Below are 18,631 nucleotides of genomic sequence, written 5' to 3' on the forward strand. Positions count from 1 at the left end.
CATTCCCAGAGTGAGTGGTTTCAATATACCACAGATAAAATTATTTCATTCAGTATTATGGAGCCAGATTGAGAAGTTAAATTTTGATGCAACAGCTATTTTCAACATGGACGAAACGGATATAAAAACTTCGTCTTCAAAACCATCAAAGATTTTTGGCAGTGCTGAGAAAGGTCAGCTGACAACTGTCATATTTTGTTGTAATGCTGCTGGAACACGGAAGCGAATGCAAGATCGGCTATTAGACAATGTCCTTGCTGGTTCTCAGACAACTATGAATGACAGTGGGTGGGTGAATGGGCCAGTTTTCAAAACATGACTTCGATTCTTTATTTATAACTGTTCGACCAAATGAAAATCGGGACGTTCTGTTATTGCTCGATAACCAAGAATCTAATAAACTTTATTCAGCCTTAGAATTAGCATCGACAAACCGCAAGCAACCATTAGATGTTGCAGTTTATGGACCCATAAAGAAGTACTTTGAACAAGAGATTAGAATTTTCCAGAGAAGCCACCCCAGGGAGAATGATGAATGAATATGGAATTGACAAACTTTTTGGAGGGGCTTGAAACGAAAGTGCTTCTGAACAAAATTTAAAAAGCCAGGAATTTGGGTCTATAATCTTCATGTTTTCAACGATGAAGATTATGCTCCATCATCAGATCGTCTACTAGAGGAAAATTTGTCAGTGCATGTTGATGTCTCTCCACCTCTACTCAATGTTCCACCAGTTGATGGCGACATCTGAGCGCTTTGCAGCAACACTACAATTCGAGAGACTGAAATTCTTGCAATGAGACGAGAAGGAAACGCAAGAGCTTTTAGCGTTTCCTGATTCCAAGTAAGACCAATACCCACTATGGCTGCCCCTGAAACAGGTCGCACAGGTCGCCCAGGTCACGTTTTGGTGAAGAGGACCTACACTGAGTGGGAAACATCTGTATACCGGAAACCCACTCACACGGGACAGTATCTGAACCACGAATCCAACCACCATCAATCGACTAAAAGAGGAATCATCAAGACTCCATTAGACCGTGCTTTCGGGCTCTGTAATACGAAGGAAGGTCTCGAGAAGAAACTAGACATCATCAAAAATGATCTTCAACGGAATGGCTACTCCAAAGCGATGGTAGAAAAGACTTTGGCTAAAATACAGCAGGAGCCTCGCAAGGAAGAGAACCCATCACAACCAGTGCTTGCACTTCCCTACATCAGAGGATTATCGGAGAGAATAAGAAGAATTGGTTCCAAGTACAACATTAGAACCTGCTTCAGATCCGGTAATACTATCCGTAGCAGCCTCACGAAAACCAGGCCACCAAACGCGGACTGCGATTCCAAGAATTGCATTTACCGGATACTCTGTGAGTGCGGAAAATCCTATATTGGTGAAACTAAGAGACCATTGAATGTTCGCATTGCCGAGCACAAGAAACACACACAGCGAAGGGAAACCAGCAAATTAGGAATAGCAGATCATGTTTGGACCCATCAACATAACATCGAGTGGTCCCAAGCTGAGATCATACACAGAGAGGAACATTGGTTTAGGAGAAAATTCAAGAAATCCGCATACATGTTGTCCAACAACGTATTTAGCCAAGCTAGCGTAGAGATACGCAACGTATGGAAACCCATCATTAAGCGAAAAATGGCCAACTCCCGCCAAACGGTCATCTCCCACTAAACCAGTGAAGCGGAAAATGGAAAGCGGGGATTAGTGAAAGTACTCGAACGACCCATAAATAGTCATCTCTCGGAGGAATCAGTCATCACCCGAAGACGATTGTAGATACCAACAATCGAAACGTCGTGAACTAACGTGACTTGGAATCTCAACATTTTTTTAATTATTTTCATTTCTTTATATTAATTTTTGTTCAATTGTTCTATTTTTACTTGTATTTTATTTCATTGTTATTTCATTTCAGGTTTTTGCTTAATATAATTTTTATTTTCAGCTATTCATTGTTTAATTCTTCTCTTTCAGGTGTCTCAGGGATTTCAAATCATTTTATATATTAGACAATGGAAGTCCGAACTAGTGAAATTCGCAAAAATAAGAGGCAAAAACGGTATTCTTGACGTCCACTCCCATCGAGAACTAGGTTAACGAGAAGAAGACAACGAATAGTTTCTCTCGTTTTAGTTTTTCGTTCCAAAGAGGTTAAATGATTTTTTTTATATTTGAAGTAAAATTTGAATACATTTTTAGATTATTATAATAAACAATATATCTGATTTCTATTTCAACTAAGGATTTTTATTCAAACCTTAACATATCGACTTTACCCAAGCTTCCCCTAGTCCACCCCTGTTAGGATGTTAACAAACCAGAGCACGAAAGAGGGACAGAGCAGAGCGCAGACGCCGCGACCCTTAGTCCCTCAGGGCGTCCAACGACGGCGCCACGCATCCTGAACCGTCGTCACGACATCGTCCACGCCAAACTGTGTTACTATAACCCTTTGATGTTATTAGTGCGTTTCGGTGGTTGCGTGTTATAAATATTCATCCGTTTTTTTTTTGTTGAAAGACCGTAAGTATTTCTTTGTCTACGCTGATGTGAGTTGTAGTATTGCTTGAATGAATGAAAAAAAAATGACGGAAATTCGATGGGAGTTTAGATTAAATTATATTGATCCGGGCCGGGAACTTGGTTAAGAAGTGGATTGTTCTTTTTGGGTTCGCGCGATCTATAAGATTGTCCTGAGATATGATATAATGAAAACTGATGTTATCTCCATTGATGTTTTTTGTGCCAGTCATTCAATATATCTGGCGTGGAGTGCGATTCGTTATTGAGAAATCGCAGGGTTGGATAGTATTTCAGGGTGGAAAACTTCTCAAAGGACTATTTGAGAAATATATGCGATTGGAAAGTTATTAGTTTACATAGAAAAGGTGAATGGAATTTTCAAACTATCGGTGTTTTGTAAAAAGGAATGGGATTTCGACAAAAAGTTACTAGTAGAACTAGAATAAAGGATGTATTATTGCTGAAATAATTTTATTAGCAGAAGTGGATGATGCACTCGATAGTCGAATGAGTATTGTGTCACAAATGGTCACCTGATAAATTGGCTTCGGAAAATTATTCTCACTGATATTTGTATACTCCTACAAGTTCTGAGTTAATATTTTCCTTCCAAGTTGATGTAAAATAATCCCTTGCATCATTTTCAAAAAAAATGTTCGAAAATATATTTCTTTCTGAATTAAAACACGTTTGAATATTTATTCATTGCCCAAGTAAGTCACGATCTGATTATCATTTCATTTGCGCTAGAGAGGGTGGTTTTATCATTATGTTTTTTCGTCTGTAAATAGATAGATAGACAGATATATACCACTTTATTTCCAACAGGTGTACACCCATTTGCAGGAAATGTTAAAGAAAATATACTGAAAAAAATAACATTCAATTCAATTCACATATTACATATTCAGTTGGCATATTAAAAATGATATTGATAATATAAATTATTCTCACATACATATTTTATTTCATCACATATGTTTCACAAAGATATATTTGTTTTATTGGAAAAATTTCACTATTTCATCTACTGAAAGTATCGGTGGAAATGGAGAGAGGTCGATTCATAGAAATCGTTTATAAAAATCACTCATACCCGTTGATTTTCATTTTGAGAGTGAATTTTTCTACATATTTTTGACTTTGCAGGGTCAGGTGATAATAAGAAAGTGCATAAAGAGAAGGAAACCTTATAAATAAATCTTTCGGAAAAACAGATGATTTTTGACTTTCTAGATAAAATTTTGCATGTTCAGCTTGCTCGATTTTTACGTTTGTTCACGATTTATTACTTAGAACTAGATTACTTAGAAGTAAAACTGATAAAAAAAGATTGAATTTTGAATTCATTATGAAAGAGATTTTTTTATAAATGTCAGCTATGAGACATTGACTGTTTCGGTTTCACTGGCTCACCCTGTGGCTATGATTGATAATATACATCTGATCTTCATAAATGATTTACAGATTTCACTATATATTCGGATAATAACCTTATTGTATTGAAGAAACATTTTATTGTGAGATTTTTACCAAACAGTTTTACAAACACGGCACACGTGTTTCGCCATACAATGGCTTCTTTGGGCGTGTCTATTCAGGCGTGTATAGACACGCTTGAAGAAGCTTTTGTATAGCGAAACACCTGTTGCGTTTTTGTAAAACTGTTTTGTGAAAATTTCACAATGAAGTGCATTTTGAATACGTTATGGATTTCCCATCACATAACACCTCATTGTGCCACTTTTTAACTGTATTAGACGCCGTTTACAGATTTTTTATCCATCAGCGCGCCATCAAAAAATAAAAAACAATTCATTTGAACCGAAAAAAAGTATCATTCAGTATGAGATACTTTTTTTTTCGACCTATTTTTCAACATATCGTTTGATCAGTGCATTATGACCCTTCTTATCTTAGATTAATTATGTATCTCAATGTGTTCTTGGAAACTTTTGTTTTAATTATTATTATCTTTTCTGTGGAGGATTCGTTTTATCTCCTCTCTAGGAATTTCTTTGCTCCTTTCGAAAAATATTCTCCGCTGCGGTCCTTTTTATTCTGTGGTTTTTCAATTCATGTCCCTGCATAAATTTTTCTCGCTCTCATGATTTTGTGCTTCTCCAAACATGATATTTTTTTTGTCGAGGTCACACTTACAGATTAGGTGGAACTGACATTTCCTGCGGATTGATTTTGACTTTTATGGTCCACTTGCATCTCAAGAACTGTCAAACCGTGCCTCAAAGATGCCTCCTCTTTATTATTTTTACTTCAACTGTGCATAGAATAGGGGAAGACTCGAGTATGTGGGAATACCTACACAACGTCTCTCCCTACACCCAAGTTGCCTTCTGCATAGACGTAGGGCTAGATAATCTGGATCTGGTACCTGAAAAAGCCCAAGTACCATGCTTCTGTAAGGATCACTCGAAAACGAACAGTTTTTTCTTCCCTGCAGCCCACCACATAAATGTTCCTAGGGACCTAGATTGTTTCATTTTCAGCCAATATTTCATCTTTTTCATCTGAAACTCTAATATATAGAAACAATAAATATGATCGTTGAAAAAATTGAATTTTTCGCTCATCAAAAAATTCGAATTTCGAAAGAAGACATGATTTCACTCATTTAATCACAGGGTGACATGAATTCAAGCCGTTCCATTTCCAGAAGAAAGGTTTAAAACTAACCTGTTGGACGGTATGGAAATAAGCAAATTTAAAAACTCACAATATCTTATGAACGATCAGTCTGAACTGAATATTTCACTATTATTAAATCTTTTCATTTCCAGGTAACAATAGTTGAGTATAATTATGGTATTTTCTGAAATTTAATTTTTTCACATAGTTAATGAATTTACACCTGACCTGACCAGGTAAATTAAGTCATTAGAAAGTAGGCAAACAAGTAGATAATATGTTAGAGTATGAAATAGTTGTAATTTAGAGGTAACTCATTATAAACGCTTGAGAAAGCTATTGTATAGCGAAACACGTGTGGCGGTTTTTGTAAAACCCTCTATAGTGAAAATCATACGATAAACTCGATTTTCATCGAGTTCTATTGATTTTTTTATTCCTATTTGACTTTTTGGTTTTAAATATTGTTTTGAAAAATTGTGTGTAATGCTATTGTTGAGCATTGAATTAGCTATGAAATAGTTCTCATGAGATATAGCACTATGACAAACAGTTTTGAAGTAACATAATTTGAAATCAGTATTCGATGAAGCAACCTTATAGCATAACGCATTTTAAATAAAATTCATTGTGAAAATTATATTATTATTATTATTATCATGTATAATTAGTGAGAAACTTTACTTCTTCTCTAGAATTTTCTCATGTCTTTCAACATACTCCGAAATTACAGTATATAACACCATTATTCAGCCCCACTTTGATTATTGTGGTAGCTTACTATACTCCTTTGATTCTAATAAAATTTCACAACCACAAAAGCTGCAAAATCGCGGTATTTGAATAATACTGAAGTGTAATCGTTTTACCAGCATTGATGTTAGATTGTTTGCAGTGGGTATCGGTGAAAAACAGATTTTTATTCATAAGATTACATAAGCTACTTCCAGATTATCTAAGTGAATTTACTACGATGAACTCCCAAATACATAACTATACTACTAGAAGAAATAACATATTTCATCTCCCTAATTGGAAAATAGCAAACTCAATGAAATCACTTTTCTATATAGGACTCGATGAGTTCAATAAGCTACCACAAGACATCAGGCAATCTAATACCATTTATGTATTTAAAACGAGGATCAGTAAACATATCCAGTCACTATAAATCATCAGAATGTATTACAACAATATTAATCTTGTTCACACGAATTTATATACTTTCGGTGCATTATTTTATATTTTAGTATCTGTCTTTTTTTTCTTTTTATTATATAACTATTAGTCTAGAAATATGTTTGTAAAGCTATTTTTGTATTTTCATATTAGGACATGTCCTACTAAATAAAAATAAATGAATAAATAAAGTAGAATTTGAAAGATGAATTTTAATGAAAATGAATATTCATTAATTTATATAGAAAATTAACTACCAGTAGACTATATAGGACTCTTGAATTATTTTTTTGAAAAGTAGGTACCAATTCGAAGAGTGGTAACTTTCACGGCTAGAGATGAATGTATTGAGGCTAATGGTTTTTCTGGCCGTGGCGTGGTCTGCACGTTTTATGCCTGACGTTTCGTCTATGGAAAATAGAAGAGTTCATCATGCGGTCACTTTATATTACAAAATTATTTTATCTGAAATTCCTTCATATTTGTACAACAAAATATCTTTCAGGACAGACATACATAATTTAAATCTACGATTTAAAGGATTATTATCCCCACCTAAATTCAAAACTGAAATGTTTAGACGATCTTTCACCTACCAAATTTATAATTTATAAAATTCCGTTCCTGAAAGTTTGAAGAACCTTAGTATTACTTGCTTCAGATCAGAATATAAAAATAATTTATTCAAAACACAAGTCTAGATACCCCTCTGCCCCGCTGCCAAACCAACAAACATAACGATTTTCGTCACTTATCACTCATTTCTCTCATTGTCTATTTGTCAATTAGATGTACAAACGCATATGAATTCTTCGACGCACTGTATTAGGGTTAAGTGGAAGAAATTTTCGTAGTAAAACTATCGTTTGTCTGCAGAAAATGAACTTCGCCCTTTATTTTCAGAAATGTTTTTATTTTTTGCATACAATGTTAAAATCTATATGTATATTATTTGAAAATAATAAAGACCTTTATTATTATTATTATTATTACTGCGGTAGACATCAAAGGCGATAAGGTAACGGTCGAACTGCTCGAGTTGTTCTCAATGCAGAAACTACAATGTTAGAATGTGACTTCATTTTCTTATCATCATTGGTGGAAGCTATTGTTCAAGCTAAAAGATGCAACACTTAATATTAAAAAATGGATATAGTTTTCTTTTTTAACTGTCCGCTACTTATGTTATCCTTCAATAATTATCAACTGTTCTATAATATAAATGGAATGAACCAAGCTTGCATACAGGATAGTTTTGAGTATCATTCCCCACAGGGTGTCTTAAACCTGGATGATAAAAACATAACTTTGTTTTTCCTCGTATAATGTGTAAATATCAGGCTTTATTAGGCAATATATACAATGTTAATTTCCTCCCATTCACCAGAAAGATGATCAAAATCGGGCTAAAAATAAAAAAGTAGTTCAAAATCATAATTTGTTAGTATTTCAGGGTGGTCATTTTTCATGCGTCTGGTTAATTTTTCATTGTTCATTTTTCAGGAATACAATGCTAGCTGATGACGTCGACGGCTTGGAGGCTCACTCAACCCTCTGGAGATGAAACCCTCCATACTCTGTTTCATGCTAATCTTATATACTCCACTGCCTGTGCCAGCTCAGCGACTCGTTCCCCCCAGGAAGTACCACTCTGATGATGACGACGACCATGGTGACTACAACGACGAAGCCGAAGATGACAGCTTTATCCAGAAGAACTCGACAGGTTCGTATTTCATTATAACAGAAAAGTACCTTCAAAAAACAAATAAATATATGGATATATTCTGAGCGGTTCAGAAGTTATGCCAAAAGTAACTGTTCCCATTTTTAGTGAAAATTGATTTGAACAATCTGTTTCCGTATGTAGCTTTTTTATTCGAAATGTGATATCTCCTTGAAAAGCATTTTTCATAGAAGAGTCATCTTCTATGAAATCAATGACACCAAAAAAATCGGACCCAGATTTTCCATAAACTACGACACGGAATCTATAAAATAATGTAACCGACACTGGTGACTCTCTGGTGTGTTTTGGAGGAAAATGAACAAACAAACAAACAAACAAACAAACAAAACGGTCTATTTAGCTTGGCAGCCAAAGGATTAGTTACTTATGTTTTGTGTTGTATAGTAACAACCCAGATGTTGAAAGAAGTGAAGTATATTTCAATTGGTTTATTGAAAAATTATTGAAACTGAGTGGAAACATAAAAACAAACTAAGATCACAAAATCAAATCAATGGCGCCGTGAAGAAATTCAATTCAATTTAAATTTATAAGTCCAGTTCCGTTTTTAAAATCTCCGGTCTGTACTACTGTAGTTATAGTGGTGTAGTGCATCATCTGAATCGGAGGTGAGCGTTAAATTATACTAACAGTGCGGTTAAAGTAAGATTTCCAACAATAATTAACCCAGAAATCATTTTATTGTTTATATTCTGATGAGGAATTTTAAGGTGAAATCTTCAGCACAGGCCGGAGTGTTCAAACCGATTATCATGGGCTGCCAGCTAGGCAGCCCACGAGATACCAGATCGCTGTAAAGGCTTCAAACGTGAGTCAACTACAATGAAGAAAGGAGGAGAAGCCAAACCAATTCCGCCATCTTTGAGTGGAAGGAAACCGAAGCCAATTATGACGACTACCCCCGACCAACAACAATCGAGCAGGGTCAGCACTGGGGGTAAGCTCCCTCACAGTTCTGGGAGCCAGAAACGCCGGGTTCCGGCCCGGAATCGCTGAGAGGGGGATCAACCAACCCAAAAACTGTGACTTTTCCCAACTCAGCTCACAGGATCCCCATCAAGCAACACTGGATCCACATCAGTGTAAAAAATGCGGTCAGAAAAATGGATCTCAGCGCGCGCTGCTGCATCACAGACAAACATGTGGTGTCAGAGATAGGCAGTATTGCATCCATTTTGGGAAATACTATGAAACCTACGGGGGGTCAGACTCCATGAAAGAAGAGCTCACCCTGAACAATACCATAATGAGCTGCAGGTACGCATCCCTGGGGAGGATGCAGTAGTTTTAAAACGTCTAGCGGCCATCGAGGTCTCCACTCCGCCAGGCCGCCCGTTTATAGCGTACATGAAGAACGCAGAAAAACCAACAAATCCGCTACAAGCGTAGTAAACCGTCCTACGACACGCTTCTGGCTGAAGCCAGAGATGCCACAAGCAAGAACACATCAACAGGCCTTCTTGCTGAAACCCATAGCAGCTCTGGTTCTACCACCAAAGCCTGTTCACTTACGGAAAAAGTGGATGCAATGTCGTGGTCAATGGGGAGAACGGACACCAATAAATGAACTCTCAAGGAAACAAAACACCGAGTTTGGTTGTAACTCACAATAATGTTACAACAGGAGGAGAAGGAATTTTGCTGGAAACAACAACTTTTGCCACCCCTACAACACAGCGGCCAGTGATGACCTGCCGTATCACGTTAAAGTGCTTCAAAATGAAATGTTCATCTGTAAAATATTTTTATACTGACAAATTCATCGAAAATAATTGAAGAAGAATTGTTGCTTATATTATCAGGAAGAGTTTCATCAAGGAACCCATTGTTGAAAAGATTAGGACTGGACTAACTTTAACCAAAACTGGTAAAAAAAACCTCAATTGGAAACGGCATTCCAATTTATAAGAAAAATTATTCTTTAGTCATGAATAATTACACTGATAAATAATTGCCAAATCAACAATTCTCAACGACGATTTTAAATTATATATATATAATATATATAAATAATATATATAAATGGTTTATTTATCAAATAAACCATTTATATATATATATATACTAAAAAGAATAGGACCTAGAACGGTTACTTGTGGTACACCATACTCGGTATTTTCTTCGGTACTCAGTATGTTGTCAATTCTTACTACTTGCTTTCTCTTTGAGAGATAACTTTCGAATAATTTCAGTGAATTTCTCGGACGCCAATGTCTTCTAGAGAATGCAAGAGTAAGCGATGGCTTACAGTGTCGAAAGCTTTCGACAGATCTATGAATAGATATAAGCATGCTTTATTCTCACTAACAGCATTGTTGATTTTTTTGATCAGTTTATGAATTGCGTCTTCTGTGGATGTATTCTTCTTGAAGCCAAATTAGCGATTCGAGATAATACGGTATTTTTCAAGATAAGATATCAATCTGTTTTTTAATAACTTTTCGAAACGTTTGGACAGGTGAGTTATTAATGATATAGGTCTATAGTTGTCGACCTTAGATTTATCGCCTTTTTTGTGTATAGGAATGACAACAGAGTTTTTGGAGGCGGTTGACCATAGACCAATTTCGATACAAGAATTGAATATGTACGCCAGTGGTTCGACTATTTGGGAAATTATTGCTTCGAGTGTTTCTGATTTGATATTATCTAATCCGACAGATTTTTTATTTTTCAATTCTTTTATGAGGTATATTAATTCTCTTTCTTCCGTTGGAGATAGGATCATATAGTTGGGAATTGATGTACTTACTATTCAATTTATACTTTGAATCACGAGTAATTTTGTCGCGAGCGTCTTACCCATCTTAGCAAATTTAGAATTAAATTCACATGAAATGTCATGTTTATCTATTATTATTTCGTCTGTATCATTCTTTAATGATTCAATTTTGTGTTTCTTTTTTTCACAGCCAGTTAATTGTTTTACTACGCCCCAAAGTTTCTTGCTGTCTGCAGAGTTAATACCTATTTGCAGCTTGTATTAATCATATTTGGTTTTTTGTATTAAAGACGTTAGTTTATTTCTATATCTGTTATATTGTGTCCTAATTTCAGTGTCATCTGAATTTTTTGTTGTTGTTTTGAATAATTCGTTTTTTGTGTGAATTGATTTTACTAATGCATTCGTTATCTAAGGCGCAATTTTATTGTTTTATCTTTGTTTTCGTTTTATTGTTGTGCAGTCATCTATCTGTATTTGAAGAGTGTTGATGAAAATGTCTGTCGCAATGTTTGGATCCTATTCAGCGTACAATGAAGTCCATGATATTCCTTTCAGGCGTTCCTTGAGTTTCTTGTGGTTCACATTTATGATAAGTTCATTTGGTTTTACAGATTTTGGTTAGGAAGCAAAAATGATTTGTAGTAAGGTTGTGAAGTGATCCCTAATATCGGTTTTAATGACTAGTGGTACAATATTTTCTGTTGTTTCTGAGTTTGTCTTCAGGAAAATGTGATCTCTACATGATTCACGGCTGTGTTGAACTCTTGTTGGACAGTTTATTGTCGAAAGGAAGCCGAATTCATTCAGAATATTAGCGTATTCCAGAGTGTTTTCATTGTCCTCTAGGAGATCAATATTCAAATCACCGACAAATATACAGTGTGTCCAAGATAAGGATCCTAAGCATGGGAATCTCAGTACCTGTTGGAGATACAGCTTAGGTTAAATTAGGAAAAAGTTGTGTTCTTTAAAGCTTATTTACATTCCGTTTAGAAACATGAAGAATTTTCATGGCCTGCTGAGATATTTGGGAAAAACAAGAATTTGACAATATCAATTTTATTTTTTTCTGACTTTATTTGAAAAGATATCAAAAAACGAATAACACTTTTTCATTGGCACTTTCAAGGTACTACACGATGGTATTTTTAGTTTTTATATCCGACGTTTCGTTTTCAAAAAACCATCATCAACTTTATTTTTTTAAATAGCCCGAAAAAAAAGTACACCCTGTATCTGATTCCATTTTTTATTACGAACTCAACGATGTAACACATGCCATTGTTTTCTTTTTAGTTTAAGGGAAAATTGCATTTTTTCTATTTTTAAAATGTATTTTTAAGTAGGTTAATAATGATTTTTTTAAAGTAATGAAAACAACAAAGAAATTAACGCATTTTTTATTTAATTCAGAGGAGGTGTTCAAACAGGTTTCCGTTATTTTCCAAACATAAGTATGATCTTCTAACTGTAGAACTTAAAACATCACGTAACATCTCTGGTGTAATACTGTTAAATGCGACAGTTACACATTCTCGTAACTGCTGTTCAGTTTCAAAAGAATGTTGGTAAACCCTGTTTTTAACAAAACCCCATATAAAGAAGTCCAGAGGAGTAAAGTCAGGGATCGCGCTGGCCAAGACACTTCACTAAAGGTTCCAATCCACCTTCCAGGAAATCGCTCTCGAACTTGTCTAGAATTATGTGCAGGAGCACCGTCTTGTTGAAACCAACAGTTATTGACCTGTGCCAGAGGTAAATATTATCTAAACAGTCTTCTACATAGTTTTGCAATAAATGATGGTATCGTTCGGTGGTCAAAGAATTATAGTAAAAAAGCGGACCTAGTATTTTAGTTCCTAAAATTGCACACCACATATTAAACCCAAAACGTTCTTGATGTCTTGATATTTTCTTAACACGCGGATTTTGCTGAGCCCAGTAATTGCGGCGGTTGAAGATACCATTATTAGTGACCATACTTTCGTCGGACCATATTAATTTTGAAGGGAAATTATAATCTTCTTCACACGCGCGTGTATACCATTCGCAAAAATTTCGGCGCCGTTCGAAATCCCCTGGTTTAAGTCCTTGGCAAATCCTAAATTTATAGGGGTGATATCTATTTTTACGCAAAAGAAATTGAGCTGTGGATTTGGCTACTCCTACATTATTTTCGATTTGCCTAGTTGATATTTCAGGGTTCTCAACAACTGCTTGTAAAACATTATTTTGGGCTTCTTCTGAAGATTCCTTTTTTCGAGATAAAACAGGCTTTTTAAATGAACCATATTCTTTAAAATTTCGAGCCAGCTCTAAGAAAATGGACTTACATGGCTGCTTTCTTTCTGGATATGTATTAAGATACATTGCTGCTGTATTTACAGTATTTTTGTGGCACAAAATGTAGCACGTTAGCATGTCAAACTTTTCTTCATGGCTATAATGCTCACCCGGCATATTCGACGATAATAACACAATATTATCTATTCAACAATAAACAATAACAACATCAGTAACAATAACTCTAAAAACAACAACTCGACAAACAGGCTAACAACAACGACAATTACTATTTTATCGTGTAATTAAATAATATTTGACAGGCTCGGTGACAGGTATTTACGTCAAAGCATTTGTTTGCAACGCCTACTTAAAGATTTTTTTAAAATAGAAAAAATGTAATTTTCCTTTAAACTAAAAAGAAAACAATGGCATGTGATACATCGTTGAATTCGTAATAAAAAATGGAATCAGATACAGGGTGTACTTTTGTTTCGGGTCATATAAAAAAATAAAGTTGATGATGGTTTCTTGAAAACGAAACGTCGGATATGAAATCTAAAAATACCATCGTGTAGTACCTTAAAAACGCCAATGAAAAAGTGTTATTCGTTTTTTGATATCTTTTCAAATGAAGTCAGAAAAAAATAAAATTGATATTGTCAAATTCTCGTTTTTCCCAAATATCTCAGCAGGCCATGAAAATTCTTCAAGTTTCTAAACGGCATGTAAATAAGCTTTAAAGAACACAACTTTTTCCTAATTTAACCTAAGCTGTATCTCCAACAGGTACTGAGATTCCCATGCTTAGGATCCTTATCTTGGACACACTGTATATATAAGTTGTTGTCATTTTGGGGGATGTTAGCTTTTAGGTAGTTTTGAAGTTTTTTATTGAAATTTTTTATATCTGATGAGGGTGATCGATAAAATGCTAAAACAACGATTGTATTTTTTCATCCTGTTTGATCTGTATCTCTAGAATGTTCATGTCACATATTTTGGCAATATTATAATCAAACTGAAATTCACATTTAATATAAGCTACAACTCCATCGTTTTGATTATATGATCCCTTATTGTAAACAATGTTGTAACCTTTCATACTTCATACATATTTGGACCTGGAATCTGCCAAGTTTCTGTGAGGACAATGCAGTCAATAGTAGAATCTAAGTTGTTTAAGAGAATTTTCATCTCGTCTATATTTTTTTTAATCTGAATGTATAATGAAATTATTTGTGCCTTTATGTCTTAGTCAGTGAAAAAATAGAAAGAACAATTATTATTACAAATGTGGTGAGAACACCGGAGATTATATATTATAAAAATAGAAATAAATATATTTGTGTGTTTATGGTTGGAAAATCTTAAAATCATATTAAATATACACTTATCTGCTCGGATTTTTCCGGGTGTTTGGCTTCCCTAGAGTAATTTCTTTGGAATTCTTATTACTTGTTTTTTTTCTCGGCGGAGTATTTTGAATATGGTTTTCTGAAAATCTTTGTTCCGTGCTAGTTGTTGTTTTCAATGGTACTGGTGGCAAGGATGTGAAACGTTCTGATGTATTGTCTTTATGGAGTATATAATGTTTTTGCGTTGGTGTGCTCAGGTCGATTTGTGTTTTTGAATGACCGATTTTAGTTTCTTCTTCCTGAATTTCGAGATCTGCAGGTGTGAGTATATGATTATTTGGGTGAAGTCTATTTTTTTTAATGAAACAGGTATTTTTGGGATCTTGGTTTGCAATAGCAAGGTGTTTTCTGAGGATATTACTCTTGGTCCGTTGTTTTTTGATGAGGTCGTTAGCAATGGAGAGTACTTTTTGTTCTTGAGAATCTCCAGTTTTTTAAGGTATGTCATGAATTCAACCTTCACAGAGGAGTTGTGGTCTCTACCAAGTCTAAATATATCATTAATATCGTTTTCCACTAATTTAATATTCAGAATATTTCTAAATAATTCGATTATACACTTTGTTGTTACGAGATGCTCTTGTCCTTCCCATCCAAATATTATAATGCTATTTTATTTATTTCTCTCGAGTAATTCGATTTTTTTTCTGTAATTCTTCGTTTTCTTTTTCAACTTTGATCAGACGGTGATTGATTTCCTCAATTTTAAGTGTGAGTTTGATCTCTACATATCCTTATTTCCTTTAATGATTTCCGTGAGGAGTTGTTCATTTGAGATCTCTCCGTTAGACATTCCTTCAAGTTTATGGTAACCTTTAGTTTTATTCTATCGAGGGGTTAGCGACTGCTTCACTAACACTTAAGACTCAATATTTAAGGCAGGCTGACGAGAGTAGGTAAGAATATTCACTTGTCTTGAAGGCTTTGAAGGATGTAATATAATTGTTTACAATGTGTCTGGTATAAACGTTTGATTGTTAATTTTAAAATTTTCGCCCGTAAAAAAAACACTGAACTAATAGTTTATCCCGGAGTTCCGGCAGCACACGTATACACTACAGCACTACAACGATAATCATCAGTATCAGATCAGTAGATCAGATTTTCTGTATTTTGCAGGGTCTCACTCTTGTCAGCTGATCTAAAAAATTACTCAGAAAATAAAGTGAACCGGTTTGTTGGTAATTTAGATTTATTTGATCGAGTTTGAATAATTGTGAGCCACAATAAACCCTCGCGGGATGCACTCTAAGATCGAATAGACGGACCCTCTTCGGAACTACTCTACGTATTCTTACTTATATTTACCTCACGGCTTTTAGACTTGATGAGGTATACTCTTGTATGATTTGGAGAAAATATTCAGAATCAAAAAAAATTGTTGAAAATCATATCGCTTCGTCTGTTTGTCCTTGGAATTTTTTGATGCAAGGTAACTGGCATATCGAACGAGAGTGTCGACCCAAAATTTTCTACATTTTCTGAATTTTCTTATACTCAGATCTGGCATAGAGAGAGAGAGAGAGAGAGAGAGAGAGAGAGAGAGAGAGAGAGAGAGAAAGAGAAAAAGAAATACGTTTATTGTCCTAAGAAAGAGTTCTTGTTGACAAACGATTATGAACTATGTCAAAGTAGTATAAAAGTAATTCCTAAAAGCCCATTTATATAAAATAGGGTGTCAAACACATTTTTACGAAACAAAATAAATGCTACACAATTTAAAATTCAAAAAAATTTCCCTAAAAAAATATGCTATATTATAGTGACATACAGTAGTAAACTATAATTCATAAAAAGCGTTGTCATTGTAAAATTCATCTAAACTATAGTAGGCTTTATCAATCAGAATTCGCTTAATTTTTTCCTAAAAATATTCACAGAATAACTCTTCAGGTATATGGGAATTTTCTTGTACATCTATATTCTATTGTATATCAATGAGTCCTTCACCGTTGTTGTTGTGGGCAGGGGAAGTCTGATCAAGTTAGCTTGATGTGTATTATATTGTGGCTCGTTTATATCATCACGAGCAGATATATTTTTATGAATCAGACTTACTGTTTCAAGAATGAATAGAGATATTATTGTCAGAATTCGTTTTTCAATGAATCATGGTTTGCAGTGATCTTGGAACTTTGCAGCGCACACATACCGGACAGCTCGCTTCTGTAAAACGAAAACAGTCTGCAGCATGCTTTTGCTACATACTTCCCAGAAGGCAATACCATGTCTTATATGAGCATCCACAAAGGCAAAGTACGCAGATCTTGTAAAGGTTCCTTCATAAGAAGGAAGTCTATAGGAAGGATATTGTTATTCTGGCGATTTTCCGCAAAAAAAAAACGACTCGCTTGAAATATCCGGTAAATCATTTCAGGGATCAGAATTAAAATTGCTTCATACATATATTTTAGTTCCCAGAAATGCATTCTAGAGTTTAGTTATCTATTTATCATTACCGGGATAACCAAGGAATACAATAATGAGAGTAGAAAAAAGTTGAATATCTACAATTGAATGCTGATGAATTTACGAAAAATTTCACAATGCTGGCTTTACTTTTAAGACCAAAAATAATATTTTTTGTTAGTATATTGTAGAATTGGTTTAAATTATGTCACGATATTTTCTGTCATAACTCATTTCATGTTATAATCATGTCACAAAATGAATATGAAGTAATTAACAACTTCATCTTAATCCACAATTCGCAGGTAATTATTTGATAGAATCAAGCCATAAATATCAGCTATAAATCAATCACCATTTGGTATTTTTATAACTGATATCTCAAACAAATAATTATATATCAAACATCCATTTCTTGTATATGGTGTACAAAATTCCCTCAATGAACATATCTACTACTTAAATGACATTTACAACCGATAACAGAAAATGCATCTGGGTCGAATAATCGCGTAATATTTAAAAATAAAACATAACAGATTATATTATTCTGCTTATCTTGGTAGATACGTGTGTAAGTAAACTTTATAGGTTCTTGGTGGATAAATAAATTTCCAGATGAAGATGTGATTACTTTCATTCACTATTCAGACTAACCGAGAAATACAAACTATGATGATTTTCATTTACAAAATGTCAATGTCCTGATGTCATTGGAATCATTGGGGTAGTCATAAGTTCCTACAGTTTTCAAAGAAAAATGGAAGCTTATGAATGGACTGACTCAGTACTTAATGGAAATTAATAACACTATCCATGATAATAATTAAACAATTTAGGTACACAAACATTTGTATTTCTGACGCGTTTTGCTAACGCCGTAGCTTCCACTGAAAAAAATGTCTGTGAAAATTGTTTAATTATTATCATGGAAAATTTTAGCTTTATATTGTCCATCTAACTCCTCTCTCTAGAAAGAAACGGAGAGGAATACCTTCTGAAGGATTTCTATGGTCGCTTATGGTATGGCACTGATGACACTGTAAATAACCTGTCAAGCTCTTCTTTGCCCTTTGCTGTGAATCTTTCAGCAATCGGGCAACCGGTTTATTCTCAATATAAATTTGCGCAAGATTCTGTGTGAAACCCTGGTTCTCTTACAATTACCTATTGTAATTTTTTGTATGGTCCTTCTCTTGATAATGAATTTAAATATAAAGGTTCAGAATTTTTGCGTACGATACATTTACGGATTACGTCGATATGTCCACATATCTCAAAAATTAAGAGAGTTAGAAAGGCTCAATATGGAAAATCGTAGACGACTTCATCTATCCATGGGACTCAAATTTAAAAAGTTCATAAAAGAATCCTTATTATCTGCACAGTGAATAATATAGGTGAATGTTGGTCGAACAAACTTAGTAATGTTTGGTTTTTTAGATAGTATTATTTTTAATTTTTCAATTTATTGGGCCATATGGTACTATCAACTCTAGATGAGCATCAGGGGGTTAGATGAAAGAGTAGCCGAAGGCTAAATCTCACCTAGTGATGTTCAAGCATGAAAGAGATTTTCATATATTATTTTTTCGAATTATGTAATAATTTGTAATAAAGACGATATTATTATTATTATCAATTGCTACGTATGTTATCATTTATATGACAATCA

The 18,631-nt window shown here is 34.3% G+C and overlaps 1 protein-coding gene across 4 annotated transcripts in view; it reads left to right on the forward strand.

The window, feature by feature from the left end:
* The first annotated feature begins 2,410 nt into the window (after positions 1-2,410).
* LOC111505234 (uncharacterized) overlaps positions 2,411-18,631 on the forward strand; it is a 65,317-nt gene continuing 49,096 nt past the window's right edge. For all 4 annotated transcript variants that reach the window (XM_074182822.1, XM_074182821.1, XM_074182823.1 and 1 more), the window contains exons 1-2: positions 2,411-2,546; positions 7,875-8,097. In XM_074182822.1, coding sequence (XP_074038923.1) covers positions 7,932-8,097 — 166 coding nt within the window. In that variant the 5' untranslated portion in view covers positions 2,411-2,546; positions 7,875-7,931. The remainder of the gene's footprint in view (positions 2,547-7,874; positions 8,098-18,631) is intronic.

The sequence above is a fragment of the Leptinotarsa decemlineata genome, unplaced genomic scaffold (assembly GCF_025532065.1).
Source record: "Leptinotarsa decemlineata unplaced genomic scaffold, Ldec_3_MD MMD2_tig00026330_RagTag_RagTag, whole genome shotgun sequence".
Lineage (NCBI taxonomy): Eukaryota > Metazoa > Arthropoda > Insecta > Coleoptera > Chrysomelidae > Leptinotarsa > Leptinotarsa decemlineata.